The sequence below is a fragment of the Drosophila virilis genome, chromosome 3, assembly GCF_030788295.1.
Source record: "Drosophila virilis strain 15010-1051.87 chromosome 3, Dvir_AGI_RSII-ME, whole genome shotgun sequence".
Taxonomy (NCBI): Eukaryota; Metazoa; Arthropoda; class Insecta; order Diptera; family Drosophilidae; genus Drosophila; species Drosophila virilis.
The window spans coordinates 3,489,579-3,509,495 of record NC_091545.1 but is presented as its reverse complement, the minus strand read 5'-3'; the positions used below and the strand labels follow the sequence as shown (position 1 = coordinate 3,509,495).

The 19,917-nt window shown below is 42.3% G+C and overlaps 2 protein-coding genes across 8 annotated transcripts in view; one reads left to right on the top strand and one right to left on the bottom strand.

The window, feature by feature from the left end:
- LOC26531154 (uncharacterized) overlaps nt 1-19,917 on the bottom strand; it is a 151,289-nt gene that overhangs the window by 117,327 nt on the left and 14,045 nt on the right. For 3 of the 4 annotated variants that reach the window (XM_070208732.1, XM_070208730.1, XM_070208731.1), the window contains exon 2: nt 3,687-3,928. The gene's annotated coding sequence lies outside the window, so the exon portion shown is untranslated. Of the gene's footprint in view, nt 1-3,686; nt 3,930-19,917 lie in introns of those variants that run through there. The other variant, XM_032435089.2, reaches the window with a different exon arrangement.
- Nucleotides 1,735-19,917, top strand: part of LOC6624066 (uncharacterized) — a 48,562-nt gene continuing 30,379 nt past the window's right edge. For 2 of the 4 annotated variants that reach the window (XM_032435085.2, XM_002046254.4), the window contains exons 1-2: nt 1,735-1,824; nt 4,853-4,998. In XM_032435085.2, the coding sequence (XP_032290976.1) occupies nt 4,995-4,998 (4 nt within the window). In that variant the 5' untranslated portion in view covers nt 1,735-1,824; nt 4,853-4,994. The remainder of the gene's footprint in view (nt 1,825-4,852; nt 4,999-19,917) is intronic. The other 2 variants (XM_032435082.2, XM_070208726.1) reach the window with 2 other exon arrangements.

Here is a 19,917-nt window from a genome sequence, read left to right as displayed (position 1 = left end):
ATGGACTGGCTGGAAAAGGCACTTGGCAATTTTGATGTGCCCAGGCTATAAGTAGCTGACACACACACTCCCACACACTTACTACCACACACACTCACAAAAAGACTCGCACACAGACTCGCACACACACTCCCACGCACACTCTCACGCTGTCAACTCAGCTTCCATTGTCATTCATCATTGGCTGCCCATTGATAAAAATCAATGTCAAGCCTCTCAATGCTTCATGCCACGCCCACGCGTCTACGCCCCATAATGAGGCAAGTGACTCAGTTGTTTGTTTCTACCGTTTGTTGTTGTTCTGCTTGTTGTTTGTTTTTCTTGCTGCCTGGAGCTGAATTAAATCGAATGAAATGAAAGTTCGTAATGGCATTAAATTAAATTCAATTAAATTATCCTTCACATGGTGCAACTTTTTAATTAGTTATTAGCAATGTTGGCAATCGCATGATTTATATCAGCTAATGCCAACTGCCAACTGGCAACTGGCAACTGCGCTTTCAATTTCAATTGCAGCTTTTCAGTTTTTGGATAAAGTTTTTTCATCATCTGTTTTCTGTGGAATTTATCAACGGAAAGTCACATAATGGAAAATTGAAAATTGTTTGTGCCGAACAGTTGCCGGGGGGCAAAGTGGAGCGGGGCGTTGCGGAGCGTTGCATGAAATTGAGGCTATTTCGTTATTAAATTCCAAAAGAGCTTCAAGGCGGCACACTACTGACCGGAATCAAGGCTATGGAAAGGGGAATAGGATGCAGAGTGGGGCAACTGACATTTGGCTTTGGCTCGTTGACTTTTTCGTCAAAAACAAAAGTGCTCTGATCGCGGTTGCCCAGCTACGAGATACTCTGTACAAAGTTAAGCTCTTGTTAGTTAAAAATTGTGTTAAAGAAAGCTCTGATATCATATTGTTTCTTAAAGGAACCTACATAAAATGAGTTTTAGATGCCAGCTACCAATTATATCCTTCACAGCGTCAATCAATCCCATTTTCAAGCATCAATGGTTACAGGGTATAAAAGAAAAGCAACTTACAACATAAAGAGATATGGGGGAAAAAGTGACTTAAAACCAATCAGCGTAAAAATTGTTCGATGTGTGTGTTTGGCTGTGGGTCTGTGCTGCTGTGTCCCGTTTTGTTCAATTTCAGCAAATTGAGTCGAAGTTTTGTGCTGTGTCTTGGCCAACGCCTCGAGCTTTTGTATCGGTCGCTTGACAATTGCAGCGCTCACATAACACGTGGGCAGACTTTAAAATGATTTAGATTTGACGTATTGTGTGACAGGAGAATATCATTAATTCATATGAATATGCCTAAAAAGCTTGTCGACAAACTTGTCCCAGCACGTGGCGTATGCGTAATTTTATTTACGTTCGCCCGTAACACAAATGTTGCAAGGTGCTGCTCGTGTCACCCCTCGATAGGCCTAAAAATGCTGCACACACAATGTAAACAAAAATCTGAAAGGTGTGAGGAGTTGGGCTAGATGGGGGGCAGAGAAGCATCAGCAGCAGCAGCAGCAACAGTGTGACGTGAACTGTGACAATGCCTGAAGGAAAATGCTGCTGCTGTGGAAAAGTGCGCCTGCGCCGCCAACGATGTTGTGAAAAACTGTTACCAGTATTCTTACTGCTGCTGCTGCTGCTGCTGTTGCTGTTGCTGCTGCTGCTGCCACTGGCCGTGGCAGCGTTTTGGTCACATGCGATGTGGCAGCGTTGCACGAGTTCAGTTTAGTTTTGGCAGCCAGCGCTGTGCGACGTTTGCGGCCAATGTTGAAGACGACGTTACGGCAGCGCAACGAAACGTATACAAGCGGTTTGTGTGTAAGTGTGTGTGTGTGTGTGTGTGCGCGCTTAGATGAAAGTGAAATAAGTTAACAAACGGAGGCTGTTTAATGGCAACAAAAGACGCCAGCATTGTCGCAACAAAAGTAACAACAAATGTGGCATGCGACACGCGCGCGTTGCTCAACAAAAATCAATGAAAAGCGAAAGTGAAAACACGCACAGTTACACAAATACATGTACAATACGCAGCAACACGCAGCAAATACAGACACAGATACAGATACAGCGCACAGCTGCTCAAACACGCACGCACAAGAGCGAGCAGAACACCAGAGTGAGAAGGTGTGAGCAAGCGGGCGAAAGAGAGACAGAGAGAGAGAGAGAGAGAGAGAAGGCGAGCTAACATTTTTGACGTCACGAATGCTGTGTGCGAGCTTGTGCATGTGTGCTTGCCGTGACGCTGTCGAATTCATAAAATTAGCTAAACAAATTAAAAACTGGCAACAACAAAAAAAAAAGGTGTTGCATAACCTGCAGGCGCCGCCGCGACATAAAAAAACCCGAGACCCTTGACTTACATACAAAATGCATGCAGCTCTTGCCATATGTCCTTGAACGTTATGCATCCCATGTGTCGGTGTGCCTGAGTGTGTGTGTGTGTGTGTGTTAAATGCGGTTATGTGATACAGTAACCTCTGCCAGTAAGCCACACAGAGCCATCCGCTTTAGCCCTCACCAATTGGCATTGGCACATTTTGTGGTGTGTTTATCTTTCGCTTTGGCTTGTGGCATCAACAAGCAACTCACGACACGCCAACTTTGAGCAGAGCTCAGCTGCAACTAGGGTGTTTTTCTAGGTCGCCTTAGGATACATTGGACTGCCGTACATTTTTGGTGTGTTAGCTGCTTTTGTTTTAAGCAGCATTTTGCGTAATTGGGTTGCCGCACCGCGGCCTTGAACTGCATTGCCACACACACGCACAGCTGCAATTGCCACACATGCTACCAGCTACTGACCCCACCGCCCCTCTCCCCATAATACTTAGTTCTTGGCCAGCATCTGCTTTGGACAGTTGCCTTATTTATGAGCAGGCCACAAAACCTTTGGGCCGCCAACTGGCGGAGCACCATTAAGCAAATTGCCTCGAAATGCCTCCGAAAATGCTCAAATATTTTAAATTATTGAAACTTGTAGCCGCAGACTTTGCTGTAAAAGCGCACAGTTAAAACAAATAATGGGACGCGCCGGGCCAAATACTAGAGCAATGCCAATGCCACGCCCCCCCAAACCAACCCACCTCAACCATAGGCCCAGTCCACTCTTGCGACCACTCCTCCCCCACCCCTCCCGCACACATACACACACACCCTGAGGGGCTCATAAATCTTGCTTAGCGCCTACAATTTGCTGGCGAGGCCCTTTTTTGTAGCCGGCCACGTTTTGTTTCTGTTTTGTAATATTTACAGTCCCCCCCCACCACACTCTCTCTTCACAACCATTAAAGGGCTACCCTGCCCCTTTTTTTAGGAGCAACAACATTTCTTATATGGCATTTTAATTATTTTAAATGTTGCAAATAGAAAACCCAGCAAGGTTTTCATTTGTTGGTTATTTGTTCAGCTCAACGAAAAGGGTTGATTTTCTTTTATTATTTTGCGGAACGCGCAAAAAACACAGCTCTAATTGTGTTTTAGAACGTGACCTATTTATGTATATAATAAAAATTGCAAGACAAAGAAAGCTAATTTATGAGAACATTCGAGTCAGAGTTTGTTTGAAAAACATTAACTTTGAGCCTCAAATTAACAAACCGCTGGTCACCAGTTCAAACTCAGCAGCAATATTCGATGTAAAATAGTTTTCGAATTAAAATTGAATAATAAATTGTAGTTCTTACCTTATAATATTCAAATCTCAACAGCTTCCGTTGGTCAAAAAACTTCAATATTTTTTCACAAAACAGGAACACACAGAAATACACTTTAACATATCAGAAGAAACTATTAAATTATGATTTAAACACTTTTTCTTTTTTAGAACATAAAATTAAACATTTTATCCCAGAAGGGGCAACACAATAAAGCACAGAAAAAAATAGAAAAAAAAATAGAACAGCTTGACACTGCCTTTTCGCACTAACTGAAAAACAGATATAAAGAAAATTAGAAAATTTAATTAATTAAAGCGCATATCAATCATTAAAATAATATTAAAAATATTATATTTTATACATATATGAAATATATATTAATTCATGTAGTTAAACGCATGCCATTCGAAATTGCTGCATTTTGTTTTGCACATTTCGCATTTTTTTAATTTTATCGTAAATAAAAATGCATTGATTAAAAATATGGAATTTTAAGCTTATAAAAATTGAATCAAAATCCAGCCAAGTGAAAGGCTAAAGAAAACAATAACAGCTGACAAATAATGTGATAAAAAATTAAAATGTTAATTTAAATTGTTTGCTGCACAAAATGCATGAGAGAAATTGCGAGCGAAAGTACAAATGGCGGCTGCTAATTGGATAAAAAATAAAGATGAGCCAAAGAAAAAGTAGTGTAAAAGATAGAGTAGCGGAAGAACATTTAGATAAGCGGACGATAAGTGACAGACTCGGGAATTAATATAGTAAATCTCGCCCAAGAGTGTTCCAGCTGCCAGTCCTTTGCCCCCCTCCCCTCCCTTTCACTCTCTTCCTTTTTGCGTCACCCGTCTGCCATCCCTCCGCCCTCCAGCGAGGCAATTTGCATTAAGAGAATTTGAGAGCAGCGAAAAATGTGTGCACAATATGCATAAATACATTAACATATTAAATGAATGAACAAAATTCAATTTGCGGGTGTTTATTGGTTTTCCAATTTCACATTCGCCGAAAGGTTTTTGGCCAGCTGTGAAATTGGCCAAATAAATTAAATATGCATGCTTGAATGACATATTTTGCCCCAAATGAAATGTGAAAAGGCTAAATAATAGATAAAGATATAATTAGCTGTATCTGCATGTGTATCTGTATCTGTATCTGCAACTTTATCGATAACACGTTGTTAACTATTGCAGTGAAAATACGATAAGCGATAGGCAAAGTTATCGCAACGACAACGCTTTGAGTGTAAAATAACAATAACTTTTCGTGTTCAAAGGTGCAAAATGCGCCACTAGGCGTATACGTGATTATTGTTAAGTGCTACCGCATGGCAAAATGAGTGAGTATATTGTGTATTCTAACACGAATTATCAACCTTCATCATTCTTCTTTAAGTACATAGTTGGCTGTTTAATTGTTAGTTTAATGCGCTTTGAAGTGCTTAATTGCAAATTGCCAGCAAATGCCTGCTCAATTAAAGCCTAATTCAATTAGATTATAAATCAATATTGCGTATACGCAATGTACCCAATGTTGCATTAGAAAATGGCCAGAGCTTACAGCTCAATTGGCTGGCAACAGTTTTTGTGTAAAGTTTACCAGAAATATCATTGTAATTCAATTTACTTAAATGCCTCCGAACGACAACAACAATAAGTTAGAGTGAACGACTAGGAGATACCATGTAACTTTTTCGGCTGGAAATCAATATATCGAAAGAACAGCTCAAGACAATTAAATATAAATAGTTTAATTAAATAAACTTTAGTCTCTGATATCAATGTTCATATCGAGTAAAAGACAGCCCAAACGGATATAGCTGAAAAGACTCAGATATATGTATATAAATAGGTTCAACAACAGGCCTTCCATCACCGCTTAACCATCCAAATGCGTACAGGGTATAACAAGAGCTACAACTAAGCGTATTAGACTTAAATACTTGACAGGCAACAAGCAGCAGCAGCAGGAGCTGAAGCTGAAGCTGGAGCTGGAGCTGGAAGCGGCCAACTCAGGCAAAACAAAAGTTGAAATGCTGCTCGAAACTGTTGCAAGTAGCAAGCATCAGTAGGCAGAGGAAGCGAGTGCTGCCGAGAGGGGTGTGACAAGGGGGGGGCGGCAATATGGCCGTATAGCAAATAACTGCCTGCTGGCAAAGCTTTTGCCTGTCATGGCTGTCAGTTGGGCAATATGCAGGGGCTTTTCATTGATACGCTTGTCTGGCGTTCAATGTTTATTGCATATCAATTAGACAGGAGGTCCTGAGCTCTGGGCACACAGCTTGAAATGGCCCCAATTTATGGCAACAGCTGCAGGCGTTGTGCTGCCTGGGTGGTGGGGTCATGGGCCGCAAAACGTGCACAAAACTTTCAAAGGATTCAAGGATGTGTGTGTCCTGGGCTTGTCCTGTCAAAATCCACTTGAGCGTACCATAATTTCCACGCTAAATGAGTTCAAGCAGCAGCCGCCAAACTGACACACACACAGCTGCTGGGCAGGGCCACGCCCACAGCGAGACACCGTCGTCATCTTCTGCTTCTTCTTCTACTGCTTCTCGCACGTGTGCGCAATTAAAAATGCAGCTTGCGGTTGTCGGCCAAAGTTGGCTTTCACACTTCCCAACGACGACTTGGCTCCAATGCTCCAGTGACACACAAAGTTGAAAAGCGGAGGGGATTGAGGGGTGTTCGTGTTGCGGGAACAAAGTGATAGCTCGCATTTACTGCTGTGCGTCTTTTTGAGCGCAATTTGTGCAGTTTGTAATTAAATTAATGCCCGTCTGACAAATAGCATTGAGAACCACCCGGCGTATGCGCAATTTCACTTTTTCGTAGCCATAACAAATGGCACAAAGTAGCAAAAGCAAAAAAAAAACTAAAGCATCTATAAACAAGTTTGTTTGCTATAGCTGAGAATGCTCTATAAGGAGATACCCTGTAAACTTGTTAGACCTAAAAATATTCAAATATAGCATAAGTGGGAAAAGTGGGTTTAAATGAATAGATATTGTCTCGAGTAGCATATATATGATTATGGCTAGATCGGATCATTAGAAAAAATATATATTTTAAAGGGCGTCGACTATAGACCCTAACCTACAGTTGCCCTATATATAATATATATGGTATGAGAATCTAGCGTAAAATGGCGCCCAAATCCCTGACCTGATTTAGCAGCTTCTTCAACTGGCAGCTGCTCTGGTTTAACTTCAGCTGGCAGCAGCCGCTTTTTCCACTTTAACTTCTGTTGCTTTTGTATTTGGTATTTGCTGCTGCTGATGCTGCTGCTGAATTGGCTTTTGCTTTCGTTTCCGTTTTTAGTTACCTTCCTGCTGTTTTTCTTCCTGTTCCCTATTTACTTTTTATGCAAACTTTCCATTTTTATATTTCCCCAAAACTGTCGCCCATCTGTCTGGCTGGCTAAAAACCAAAATAAAAAAAAAACAACTGGCAACTGCAATTGCCTGGCCCGCCCCCCTCCGCACTACCCGCTCCCCTTCCGCTTACAAAGAGCATTAGAACGTTTCAGTGCTCGACAGCAGAGTCGGGACGTGCCCAAGTAACTGGCCGTGTCCTGAAATGCCTGGCTCGAATCTATTTTTAAGAATTTGCAACGTCGTGAAAGTCACTGGGGCAATGTTTAGGATCAGCTGAACTTTTAAATACCCTAATAATGTGCAAGCTAATTGTGAACTGAAATGAATTCATTTCATTTTAATCTTTTAAGCAGGCTGAGCTCAAGCTGAGAAGATGCCCTGCAGATAGACTTAAATTCGTCTAAAACTAACTTAAATTCAGCAAGTTTCTTCATAGAATATCTAGACTTGATTTGATTGCAATTCGCATTTGTCTTATAAGGATATGAAAATACCCTGTTTATAGACATATATTTTAGTTCTAATTTGTTTAAGGTATGTTTAAAGCCTTCTGGTCAGATGTTATATTTGGCACATTATATATTAAAATTTGATAGCATAAACTACTGAAATATCAAAAAGCAAGCCCCAACTTTAACACAATAAATGTAGACATGTTACAGTACATAAAATGGGCCCTTCAACCGCATTCTGTAACCGCAAAAAATTGCAAAGAATTCCTTCAGCTTTTAGGGTATTCAAAAAACTCGTATTCATTATAATGCTTTCAGTTGGTTGTTTTCTGCTTCGCCGAGTGCAAGATCAGCCCAGTTTCAGGGCCTGCAGAAGCTGGCTACCATAAACATAAACTCGCATTATGCCAGGCCAAATAAAACTGCAGCCAAATGACACGTACAACTGTTGGCAGGGTATACACCGTGGGACGGTGGACGGGGAGGGGAGGGGAGCGAAGGGGTACTGGTACTTGTGCACATTGTGTGCAATTTACTGCGACTTTTGCTTTTGGCTGTTTTTGTTTTATTTCGTAGCCTTTTCAGGGCATCGATTTTGTCGCTGACATTTTTTGTCTCTGTCGGGCGAATAAAATAGAAAAAAAGCGTAATAAAAAAAAAAAAAAAAACAGAACTGTGTCAATGAAATTGTTGTCAACAGTTTTCTCTTTCGCTATTTTTTCTTGTTAAAGCCGGCAATTGTTTGAGAGCAGCCGCATTGCAACTGCACAACTTTAAGGCTCTTAAGTTGGCAAATTAAAACGTAATGAGTTGTTTTAATTAAAAGCAAAAAGCAGAGCTACAGAGAAAATATCTCGGCAAAACATTCCTAGAATATCAGAGGGATATATAAAGCAGCTAGAGGGCGAAAGCTTAGCTCTAGAGAAAGCGTCGTTAAATTTTCTATGAGGCTATAAAAAATGCTGCAGGGCAAGTCTGCACTTAAACCATTTGGGAATTATAATCAAGTATTAAGAATTTTTAGTTTTAAAGCTGTTATTCCACAGTGATTTTGGATTTATATTAGTTATTGTCAAATCTGTGCTACAACTAGTTGGGAATTATATGGAAAATGGTGTAACAATCAATTATGCGCGTTTATCAACACTGTTTTACAAAAGCTCATTGCAATTCTTGTAGTTTTCGCTACTAGGTGGATCTCTCAAAGATTCTTAATACGAAAATACTTCTAAGAGTTCGACAAGCCAAAGGGTAGCTTGAATTCGGCTAGCATTGCTTGGCCGCGCTTACAGGTCGTATGAGTTATGTCTGCCTGTCTGCATATTTGTCCCTTTAACTGTTTACACACGCTCGCACACACTCACACATACACACACGGTCACAACTGCTTATGCTAATTTTATGCGTCTGCTGCTGCTGCTCAATAAAATGCAATTGCAAATTTATACAAATATCCTGAAATTGTTATTGTGCTTAAATCAACGAGTCCTTCGCTGTGTCAGCCGCGTGCTCACAACGTACATTCAATTTAATTGTTGTGTTGTGTATGAAATATGACAAGCATAGGCAAATAACAAAAGCCCCTTCCCACCGCTCTTGACTGGCTGTGTGTGTGTGTCCTGTATGTCATTTCTTGCGTGGTGTGCTCATTTTTACTTGTACCTCGGCGTACGTGAGGATTTCATTTCGATTGTACTGGCAACAATGGGACGCTCTTAATGGGCAACAATTCTTTGGTATTCTTATTCTTATACGCACATCCTATTATCCTGGTGTGTGTGTGTGTATATACGTTTATAGGAATATATATCCAGGAGTTGGCATTTCTTTACTTGGCACGTTTGTAATAAGTTTGTAATAATCAGGCTGGCACACAGCTGCCTTTTGTCTCTGCTGCTGCTGCTTCTTGCTCAGGGAGCTGGATCTGCCGCCAGCAACAGCTTTATCCTGCATATCCTGTTGTCCTTTGGTGCAGCACCAGCAACAACAGCATCAACAGCAGCAAATAAACAAGTTTTGTGCTCTCTGTGCGTTTTATTTACGTTGCGTTCTTTGGAGTCTCATTGGATTTTATAGCCAAACGCAATTTACTTTTATTTATGGTTACATTCACTGCAACAACAACAACAACAACAATAACAACAACAACAAATGGCTTCCATTGGAGTTAAAACTCTATTTATTTGCCTTTCAAAAAATAAACTCTACTGAGTTGAAATCGAATAGCGGAAATTCCATAAATTAAATGCAAAAAATATATATATGTACAAAAAAATTCTTTTAAAATTGCATTTAAATTGCTTGCACAAATGCAGAAAAATATGCATAATATAAATAAAAAATGCTTGACGTAGAAGAGAGGGAGAAGGGGAGAAAGGGTGGCATAGGTGAACGAGAGACGAAGGTGGGCGGGAAGAAGTTGTTTGAGTGAGACAGCAACATTCGCTTGTTGAACTCATTTCGGAGTCATAAAGTTGGTCACATTCAAATTAAAATTCAACTTTTGCACACGCCTCAAGTGGCAACAGATGCCGCCGGGAGTCCTTCGCCTTCTGCTGGCCAGGAAGCTGAATATGACGAGCAGCTCAACGGGCGGATTTTAATGAGAAGCCAGCTTAGAGCTGAGCACGTGTCGTGTGTTTGACACGTGACACGAACAGGCAAAATATATTAAAATCATATCAAATCAATCAAATCTACTTCTCTAGAGTCTTCTGATCGTTCATTTGATACATTTATAGTACAGATATTGGATTCAAGGCGTAGATTCAAAGTTGCCAAGCTTAGTTAATTTAACTGAAATACGAAAAACAAATATATTCCACACCCCAAGTTTTTATGCCCTCTGTATACATGTAGCTTACAAATGCGCCTATCGTTCAGCTTTCTTTTCATCCGATTAATCTTATGATAACTTAAAGATTCTTCCCGTGAGAACTATATGATATAATGTTTCAGTTTAGATAACTTCGATATATGTAAAGCCTGCCTACCATCTATGCCTGGTCTATGACAACTTCTGAAGGATTAAGTTCGTGTTCATTCCTAACCTGACACACGAAACACTTAAACTTTGAGATTTGACAAATTCTGTTGACATTTCGCAAAAACTTAAATGCCACACCTTCAACTTCACAACCAACTCCACAGCTGTCCACATTCAAGCTAAACAGCTTATACGCCGTCGACTCTTGCAGACTCCAACGATGGGTTTATTCAACCCACTCGAAAAATCTCGCCTCGATTTGGGTCAGCTGCTTACAAAATGAGCGGCCTCTTGAATGCCTGCCTGCCTGCCTGCTGCTATGCTATGGCATAATGGCCAATCCAAAATCGATTCAGGCCAAATCGCTTGCATTTTTCCGCACTCATCTAAGCGGACTCTCAAAAGCGCATACACAGCCACGCCCACTGAAGCGACGTCTGCCTACTTTTAATGCAGGCTCAAAAACGTATGCAAAACGCTTATATTATGGCCACAATTTTGCGTGTTTCGCAGCATGTGTTGTGTTGTGTTGTGTTGTATGTGTGTATGTTGGTTGAATCTGTGTCAACTGCCACGCCCATCCGCCTGCCCATCTACCAGTTGCATGTTGTTGCGGTGCCTGTTGTTGCATGTTACGTTGACATTTTTTTTTCTTTCTGTTTTTGCCACGCTGACATTTTACATTTACATTAATATCCATTCCGCTTTTCTCCTCCCTCTCAGCTTTTCACCTCTTTCCATAACTATTAAAAAGTATGCGGTGATTTAATTTCCCACAATTTTGTCGGGCAGTGCCTACACTCAATCCCACCATCAGATCTGATAGGTAAATAAAGTAGGCCAAATGGCACGCAATGTTCCCTCACAAACAGATTCTTCATGCCGGAGTATAAACTATACCTGACTGTAGTTAATAGATTGCATGATTTCTTGAAAATAAGGCAACAATTTCAAATGGAATACACAATTTGGGAATGCTAAATTAGTTTCTTGGAAAAACTTGCTTGTTTACAAATAGTTTCTGATGAAACTATCAGATGCCTGTAACCCTCGACAATATTAAGAGAGACTCCTCCATCCAGTTTAAATATATGTACATTTATGTGTAGGGAATCGTTTGAAAAGAAACTAATTGAACTCTTAAGACTCGAAAGAATACTTCTTTAAAGCCTCTGCTTAAATCAAGAACTGCCTAACTTGCTTGAACCAAAAGTTCTAGCTTATATTTAAGACCCTAAATTCTTATCCCTTTTTAACTCTCCCAAGTCAAGATAAACCTTATGTTAACTATATATAACAAATGTATCTGATATAGTTATAATCGTTCAAACTAGCACCGCCTGCTGCGAACTTCAGCTAAGACAAACCCAACTGTGCCCGCATCTGTAGCTCCTTTTAAGCTGGCCATCTTAAACTGATTTCAAATTGAAAAACCTTTAAATCCAAGTGCAGCAGCTGCCTTTCTTGGCACACACAGAACCAACCATAATGATTGCTGACTATGTGCTAGCATTCATTATGATCTCTGGGAAAACTCATGAATAGCTTTGAACCGCGCAGAAATAGTTGTTAAAACATGACTCATGTTAAGTGCGAAAACAAAGCGCACGAAAGCAGCTGCAACAAACGGGCAAAAAAAAAAAAAATAAAAAATTGAGAAAATGGAAAATGTAAAACCGCAATCAGCATATGCAGAACTAAAGTGGAGCAACTCGAGGCGCGAGGCAGCTTTGCGAGCTTTGCCAGCTTTAAGGCACGCCTCAGCACCCACAGAGAAAAAACCGAAAGGTAGAATGCCACTTGAGCTCGCGGCATTTGTTGAAACAAAGGGCTAAAACAAAAATCCATTCAACGGGCGCTTAAAAAGAGAAGCAAGCGTGTGCGACTAAAAGATATCCTGTATAATGTCAGGGATTGGAAAAAAAACATTCCTGTAATTGGGATAATTTACTACATAAATTATTTTGTGCTCATTTTTGAAATATAATTCCCCCATTCTTTTGGGGCCTTTAATTGTATCTTTTACTGCGAAAAGGGCGAACATTCATACCTAATTCGGTTTACAATTGAGTTAAGCTCTCTTCATCAAGGCTACAAATCGATAGTTATCGATTTCTATAAAAGAAGAAATTAACTTAAGAATGTCTGCTATAACCTTTTGATGCTGATCAAGAACATAAAGGCTTTTGCCTGTTACATAAATCTCTCTCTCTCTCTCTCTTCCGCTCTTACCCATTTTCATGGGGTACACGGCATTAAAAAAAAGAAGGAGGCAAGCAGGCGTGGCAAAAGTGCTGCAGCACTTGAAAAGCAACGCATCGAATTGCATTGCATTGCATTGTGTGGTGTGGCATGTACATGTAGAGGCAGGCAGCAAAAGGATGAACAGGATGCGAGCTGCAAGTGGAAGTTTCTGCTGTTGGCAAACATATTTTCATTTTAAGCGCTGTGAAAAACTCATTAGAGCCGCTGCGAAAATAACTTGAAGCCAAAGTCAGGCGTCAAGGATACGAAATTGCAAATTTATAATATCCGTTCTGTCAGGGAGAGGGAGAGTGAAAGGGGGAGAGTGTGTGTGTGTGTGTGTGTGGTAAAGAAAGCAAAGGGAGCTAGGACTTGGAATAGCACTTAGCACTTGACTTCAATTGCTTGTTGATGTTTTCAGTTTTCATGTGGCAAGTTATCTACGCATATTCCAGCTGAACAACCAGCCCACTTGTCCTTTAAAGCCGGGTAACATTTTCATTCTATTAAAAAGTTGCCAAGTGGCTGCAAAAGTGCAATGCCAAGCCCATTAGTACAGCTATCTAGATGGGGCGCATGCGAGTGTGTGTGTGTGTGTGTGTGTGTGTGTTAGTTCGTGTCTCGTAAGCAACTTCCTGTGCAGCAGCATTAGCAACACTTAAGGACACTTTTGCCGGCTACTGACAGGAAGAGCAAAGCAAGCAAAACTCTTGCCAGCAGCAGCCCGCACAATCTACACAGTCTACGACATGCCCGCCTTACCCCCAGCTACAATTCAACATTAAGTTAATTTGCAACGTGCACAGCAAGCAAAAACCAGGCAACCAACCTGCTTCTCCGGCTTTCCAAGGCTGACAAGCGAGGGTAGCTGCATTCTGCCTTGGCGCTTGTGTCATCGATGAGCTAATTTAACGCTGATTTACGATGATTGGCAGTGCAGTCACGCCAGTGCAGGACGCCCGAGCATATAGCTGGAAACCTTTGATTGAGGCATCACAATGAGTTTCCTGCAGCGCACGCGATGACCTTAAAAGTTGGCAATCGAATTGACACTTTGTCCAGCTGCCATGCAAGGTGTCTTGTGTCCAACGGAATTCTTAGTTCGTTAGTCGGTTACAAGGGTTTAATATTACCCCAGACGGTCCTTAAGCTGGACAAGCAATTTGCGTGTGCCTACGGCATACCGAAACCGCAAGCGCAAATGGAGAAGGGTCGACAATCTGACAGAGACCGAGTGAAGGCGAGGTGGAGGTGGAGGTGGAGGAGGTGGGTGAAACGCCTGCCAAATTACAATTTAATGACCAAAGGCAGCTCTAAATAGTTCAGCATGGTGCTGAGCTAAGGTCACAAGTATGTGAAAGGGTCACTGTTTGTAGTTCTAGGGCTCTTCAGGGGTCAATTTCTGATTTAATCAATTCCCTATCAAATCTTCAAATATATACATATATATATATATATATATATATGTAGACATCTCGTATATACACACAGGATAAAGCATCTTGAGTCTGGATTAGGACCTAACTAATGCCATTTGTGGTACCAATATTTATATGTACACTGGTTGATTAGACATAAAACTAGTTGATGCTCACACTAGGGCTAAAGGACACTGGAGTACAAGGTTTAGGGCACAAGGAAAGTGTCTTATGTCTCATGTCTGCCAAGCACATGGGTCTCGTTCAGAATGTTGTTGTTTGTCGCCACTTGCGACAAGCGTTGACAATCTGCGGACTTACCAGAAGGATGTGTATAGGTTAGGAAGGAGACATTGTCGCATATAGAAACTATCAAGCGGAAACGTTGTGTGAGCCCTAGTAAAATATACGTCGCCCCAGTAAAAACACATCTGCAAGCGAATTTAATCTTCCGACAGACAACGATTCTGTCTTTCTCTTTCAGAACTCAAATATATATTTTTGATTTATTTCTGGTTCCCGCCTGGCTCCTTTTCTTGAAATAAACAAAATTGTTGCTCTCAACGCCCGTAATGACCGCAATCATTTTTTATTTGGCCAACTGCCCGCCGCACCGCCCCGCCCCTCAGCTAGCAAGTGACAGCTGTTTGTTTGTTTTGCCCGCTGTGCCAATTGGGAGCGAAACGTGTCCAAATTAGGACACGACTGTGGACAAATGCAGCTGGCGACAGCCACAGCGATGCGCAGCTGCACCCGAAGCGAGTCCTTCGTGACGCGGAAGTGGCAAAGGCAACAACAACAACAACAACGGCAAACGAACTAACCAAGAGCCACTTACTTACATTTATAAGCCGCAGACTCGCACAAAATCCTCGACACGCGCCTTTTGCTATTTACTCAGCGGGAAAAAGGAGCTCTAAGCGTGGGGAGAGGACATAGACAAATGGCTGCCCGCGGGGCAAGATCCCCAACTCATCAACACAGTTGCTTATCCCGCTGCTGCAACTGCTGCTGCTTCACACTTCCTGCTTGACAGGATGACTCCAGCAGCTAACCAGGCAGATCCCCTTTCATCCAGTGCCCCACTCTGCGCGCCTTATCAAGTGCCATTTTTCATGCAACGACGTCAGTTGGGCCACAACGCCACAAAGCTATCCCTGAAGCAGCTGCAACTGTGCTGGCATTGTCTTCGTCCTGGGCTGCCCTACCTCTTCCCTCTTTCACACATGCTGAAGATGCCAACAGACTGAAGGCTACCCCCGTTGACTTGGCATTGTCTTTGTGGGCGTGTTGCAGCTTTAAGCCACGCCCACTTGACGCCCGTCAATTGTGCAATTGCTTGCACAGCTGCTTCGATTTGCCTAATCCTCACGTTTAATTGGCAACGCCTTATTCTAGCTTTTGCCCGGGCTCCTGGTATCCATTCTCTTCATGGGCTTATCTGGCGGCCAAAAGTGCGCGTCCGTTTGAGCTGCCTTTTTAACCATTGTTATCCCCCAGCCGCAAGCTGACCTCCTTTGGGTCGTACAGCCACCAGAGTTGCCAACACACTCGGATGTGCTTCACATGCTCCAGTTGCTGCTGCAGCGGCTGCTGCTGATGCCTACACTCGGAGAAAGAGCCTATAACTAAGTCCAAAAGAACACTAAGTACAACGTCCTTCTTCTGATTTCGAAATTCTTTTTTCGAGTCAGAATATTTAAAACTCAAGCTCAAAGCACAAAACTATATTAGAGAAAATTGCTCATGCTGAAAACATTTTTGTCATATTTCAATAAATCATAAATATGATAAAAACAGCAGATATTGCTCTCAGTGCACCCACTGGCACAACTCCTCCATCCCCCCCTCCCCCCACCTCCCGCTTACTACACTTCAACAACTTCTGGCATTAAATATGTGGCCAGCTCTGTGACACGCCCCCTTTGGCCTGCGTCCCGAGTTTATGAAAAATATTACATAGAGATTAAAGTTTTTGAGTTGAGTTTTACCTGGCTGCTTGCCCACAATGCGAGGTGAGAGCGAGGTGATAAAGGTGTAGGGGGGCGTGGCACTGCCATTGTTGTTGTGGTTACAGCGGTTGCTATTTTTGTTATTGTTATTGTTGTTGTTGTTGTTGCTGCTGTTGGCAGCTCTGACATAGATATTATTGTCTTGGCTGCTCCCTGAATCGTGGCGCTTCTTGCTGGACCTGTGGCCTGATATTTATTTTTTTTCGCCATTTTTTTTTTGTTTTCGCTTCTAATTTAAGTGCAAAGCGTGTGTGTGTTCGTGTGTGTGGGTGTGTGTGTGGTTTCCATATTTACATATTTGCCATATTGCGCTGTGCTACTTTTTTTTTGCGAATATATTTCCATATTTTTTGCTCTATTTGTGCATTGTAATTATTTAAAGTGGTTTTTGTTAAAGAGGCAGCGGGGTCAAGAGTTGGCAAACAGTGCTTAAAAGCGCTGAAAAGCATTAAAGTTGCTTTCTCCAACGAAGAATAGCTGCAGCTACTGTTGAACGAGCAAGAAGCTATGAATGCAAAGTCGGATGGGTATTACGCAGATTCGCAGGGGATTTTGAGAAGCAGATAAATAGGAGAGACATTTTTATATGCGTATTATATGCATATATCCAGAGGCCAGAGGCTAACTACATTTGTGTAGTTAAGATATCTTGAAAAATATATAAGTTATTGACATAAATTCTCAATTTCAGCTACATAAAACTTTCAGAAATGTCTACACTCCATATAAAAGCCCTGATGCCCTTTCCAAGCTCAGAAGAATATATCGAGACTTGTACTTTTGCCATATGAGAGCTTTGAGTTTTTTGGACTTGGTTGTGGACGCCTTTTTGCTGACCGCAGGATTTGAGCAACATGATGCGTTGACAAAAAGGCTTAGCTTAGGGAGCGGTTTGAATGCGGTGCAGTTGCACATTTGGTTGCCATAATTCAAGCCACAAAGCTGCAGTTGGCTGCACCAACCGCAGGCGACAGGCTGAGCTATGACTTGGCCAACCGACCAGGGTCTGGGATCAGGGGTCAGGGGTCAGGGGTTGATGGGAGGGCGGGGGCGTTATGCGTGCGTGCGTCCATTTTGGAACAACTGTCTAGTTTTAGCAGCAGCTCCATTTCCTATGCCAGTTGCTGCTGCTTCTGCTGCGTCTGCTGATTGATGGCTCCACTTGTGCCAACTATACGGATTCACATTTGGATTCACACTCGCACACACTCACGCACACACACGCACACATTTGCGCTAGTTCTTTAGCGATTTTCCTGTTGGCATTTTCGTTGAAATTTAATTTCCCCCGGCGAGACTGAGAGCTGAGGCTGAGCTCACAGCTCGCAATACCCTAGCCTAATGAGCTGAGTGAGTACTTACACAAAATTAAGTGTTGTCCTACTTCACGGATGGGGGCCTTCAGCTGACTTCGCAAACATGTCTCAAAGTAGCAGCCCAGAGATAAAGCGAGTGAGAGTAAGGCAGCAGTCGAGAAGGAAAAGGAAAAGCGCACAGCGACACAAAGGAAATGAAAAAGTAGCGCACACAAAACACACAAATACGAGTCACAGTCACAGAAAAAGCAAAAAAAAAAAAAGTGCGACAAGTGAAGTGGGAAAAACATTCTCATGCTCATTCCTGTAGTTCGCCTTGTCAAGTTGTTGTTGCTGTTGTTGCTTTGAAATCATCATAAAGTTGAAGATAAGTTTTCTTTTCATTAAAAAAAAAGGAAAAAACAAGTAGAAACATTGCAATCGATTATTAACGACTGCGCCATACTCTGTCCACAGTTTTAACATAGCTAAAAATAAATCGAGCAAGACATTGCCAAGTAATTGACTGCAAAACTGTAAGCCCCAAGGCAGTGCATATCAAACTGTGACTATGAGTAAATGTACTTTGCGGAAGGCGATCTTTAAAGAAATTCATCGTAATATTCAGATGGGATTTGACGGCCCTAAAACTTAACTTAATTCTGGCGATTTTCTAGCCTCAACCAATATACTCTTCTTACACAATCTAAACAGAGCATAAGGGAAGAAAATACAAAAATGGTCAGTGTCCCGGTCCCAGGAGTCGTAACAGTAGGCGATGAAGGCTCAGGCGCGACAGGAAACAGACTCCAACGACAGGCGAGGACAGGGCCTAGTGTCTGGGGGGGCCAAGGGGGAGGGCTGGCAACAGCAGGCAGGGGAGGGCATGGTTGCTTTCCACCCCTCCAGTTGTGAGTAGGGCAAAACAAGTTGTTGTTCATTGTGTTGTTTGGCCGTCTGCTGTCAACGCAAACTGATGCCCAAAAATTTAACAACATTTTACAACACTTTACAACACACTTTAGAGCACTGACTCACACTAATTCAATAAGTGCACGTGGTACTGGTGCTGGTGCTGGTGCTGGTCCTGGTCCTGGATCCCAAGGATGCAGCACACGTAGCAGAAAAGTTGACATAAATCTGCATAAAATATTCGCATATGCAAAACCGTAAAAATAAAGCACAAGAAAAATACGAGAGGAAAAAATTTGCAAAAAACCAGAGAGAAAAAAAAATTGTAAAGTGTCGACGCTTAACTGGCATGTTCGCCAACACATGTGCCAGGTGAAGTTGTTGAAGCGGGCGAAAGGCGACCGATATTGGGTTGGGTGGGGAAAGTGGGGCATATTACAGGAATAACTCAGCTGCATTATGTGGCAGCAGCAGCAGCAGCAGCAGCAGCGCAGACAACCATTGAAAAATCTGTAGAAATTATGCAAATACATTTCAGCAATCACTTAACTGTGGATAGCGCAGAGCCACACAACGGAATGGAGGATACATTGGGGATACGTAGGAGATACATTGGGGATAGGTTGGGAATACGTTCAGCTTAAGCTATGCGAGAAGCGTTTGCCAAGGCATCCAGTTGAGCGGGCCATGCAATGCAGTCAATAATATGACTTGTAATTTATGCATGCCTAATGCTACAGTGAACGCTAGACATAAAGAATTATTAGAAAGTAGAAGCAACCATGTAACTAATATCTCTGAATAGATTCAGTTTAATTACGCTCACTGCTAAATTGCTAGCTTTAGCAACCTTTTTGTGAACTACCCAATCTCCTCCGGAAGAAGCGTGTTCTATAATGCGTGCGTCTGCTGTACCTGTAACTTAACCCTTCTTGGAATCATGTCAGCAGCTCAAGTCATGCCCGGAGCATTTGCAATTCATCTAAGCCCCAATTAGAGAGTGGAAGTATTTGCTGCTACCTTTTGCAGCATACTCCCCCCCCTCCCCCTCGCCGGATTGGCCCCTTAATTAGACGTAGATAAACAGCAGCTTTATGCATTATTGTTATGCCACACGCATGTGCCACAAATTGTTCACTGTACATTAGGCAGCAACAAAGGCGGCAAAGGGCTCTGCGACCCTCCAAGCAAACCACCCCCCTCTACGCCATCACCCTCATCCACAACAAAGTCAAAGTCGACGCATATGACAGCGCCTTGCGCTGAAAGGGTAAACAAATTCAAGGCGAAATTGATGACAGGGCACACACACACACAACACACAACACACACACGCACATGCACATGCACACACCCATCAGCAGTTGTGACATTGCCGTCGTCTTCGTCAACTTGGCAAAGGTTGAACTAACATTGAAGCAACTGCCAAGCGCAGCACCCGCACCGCACCGCGACCGCCGTCAACTAACAATTTTTTACAGAATTTGGATTAAGTGGACTTTGCTGTTGACGTAGTTGTCTGGGGCTGGGCGGCAAATGCGGCGCACGGCGGTTAGAGTGGGT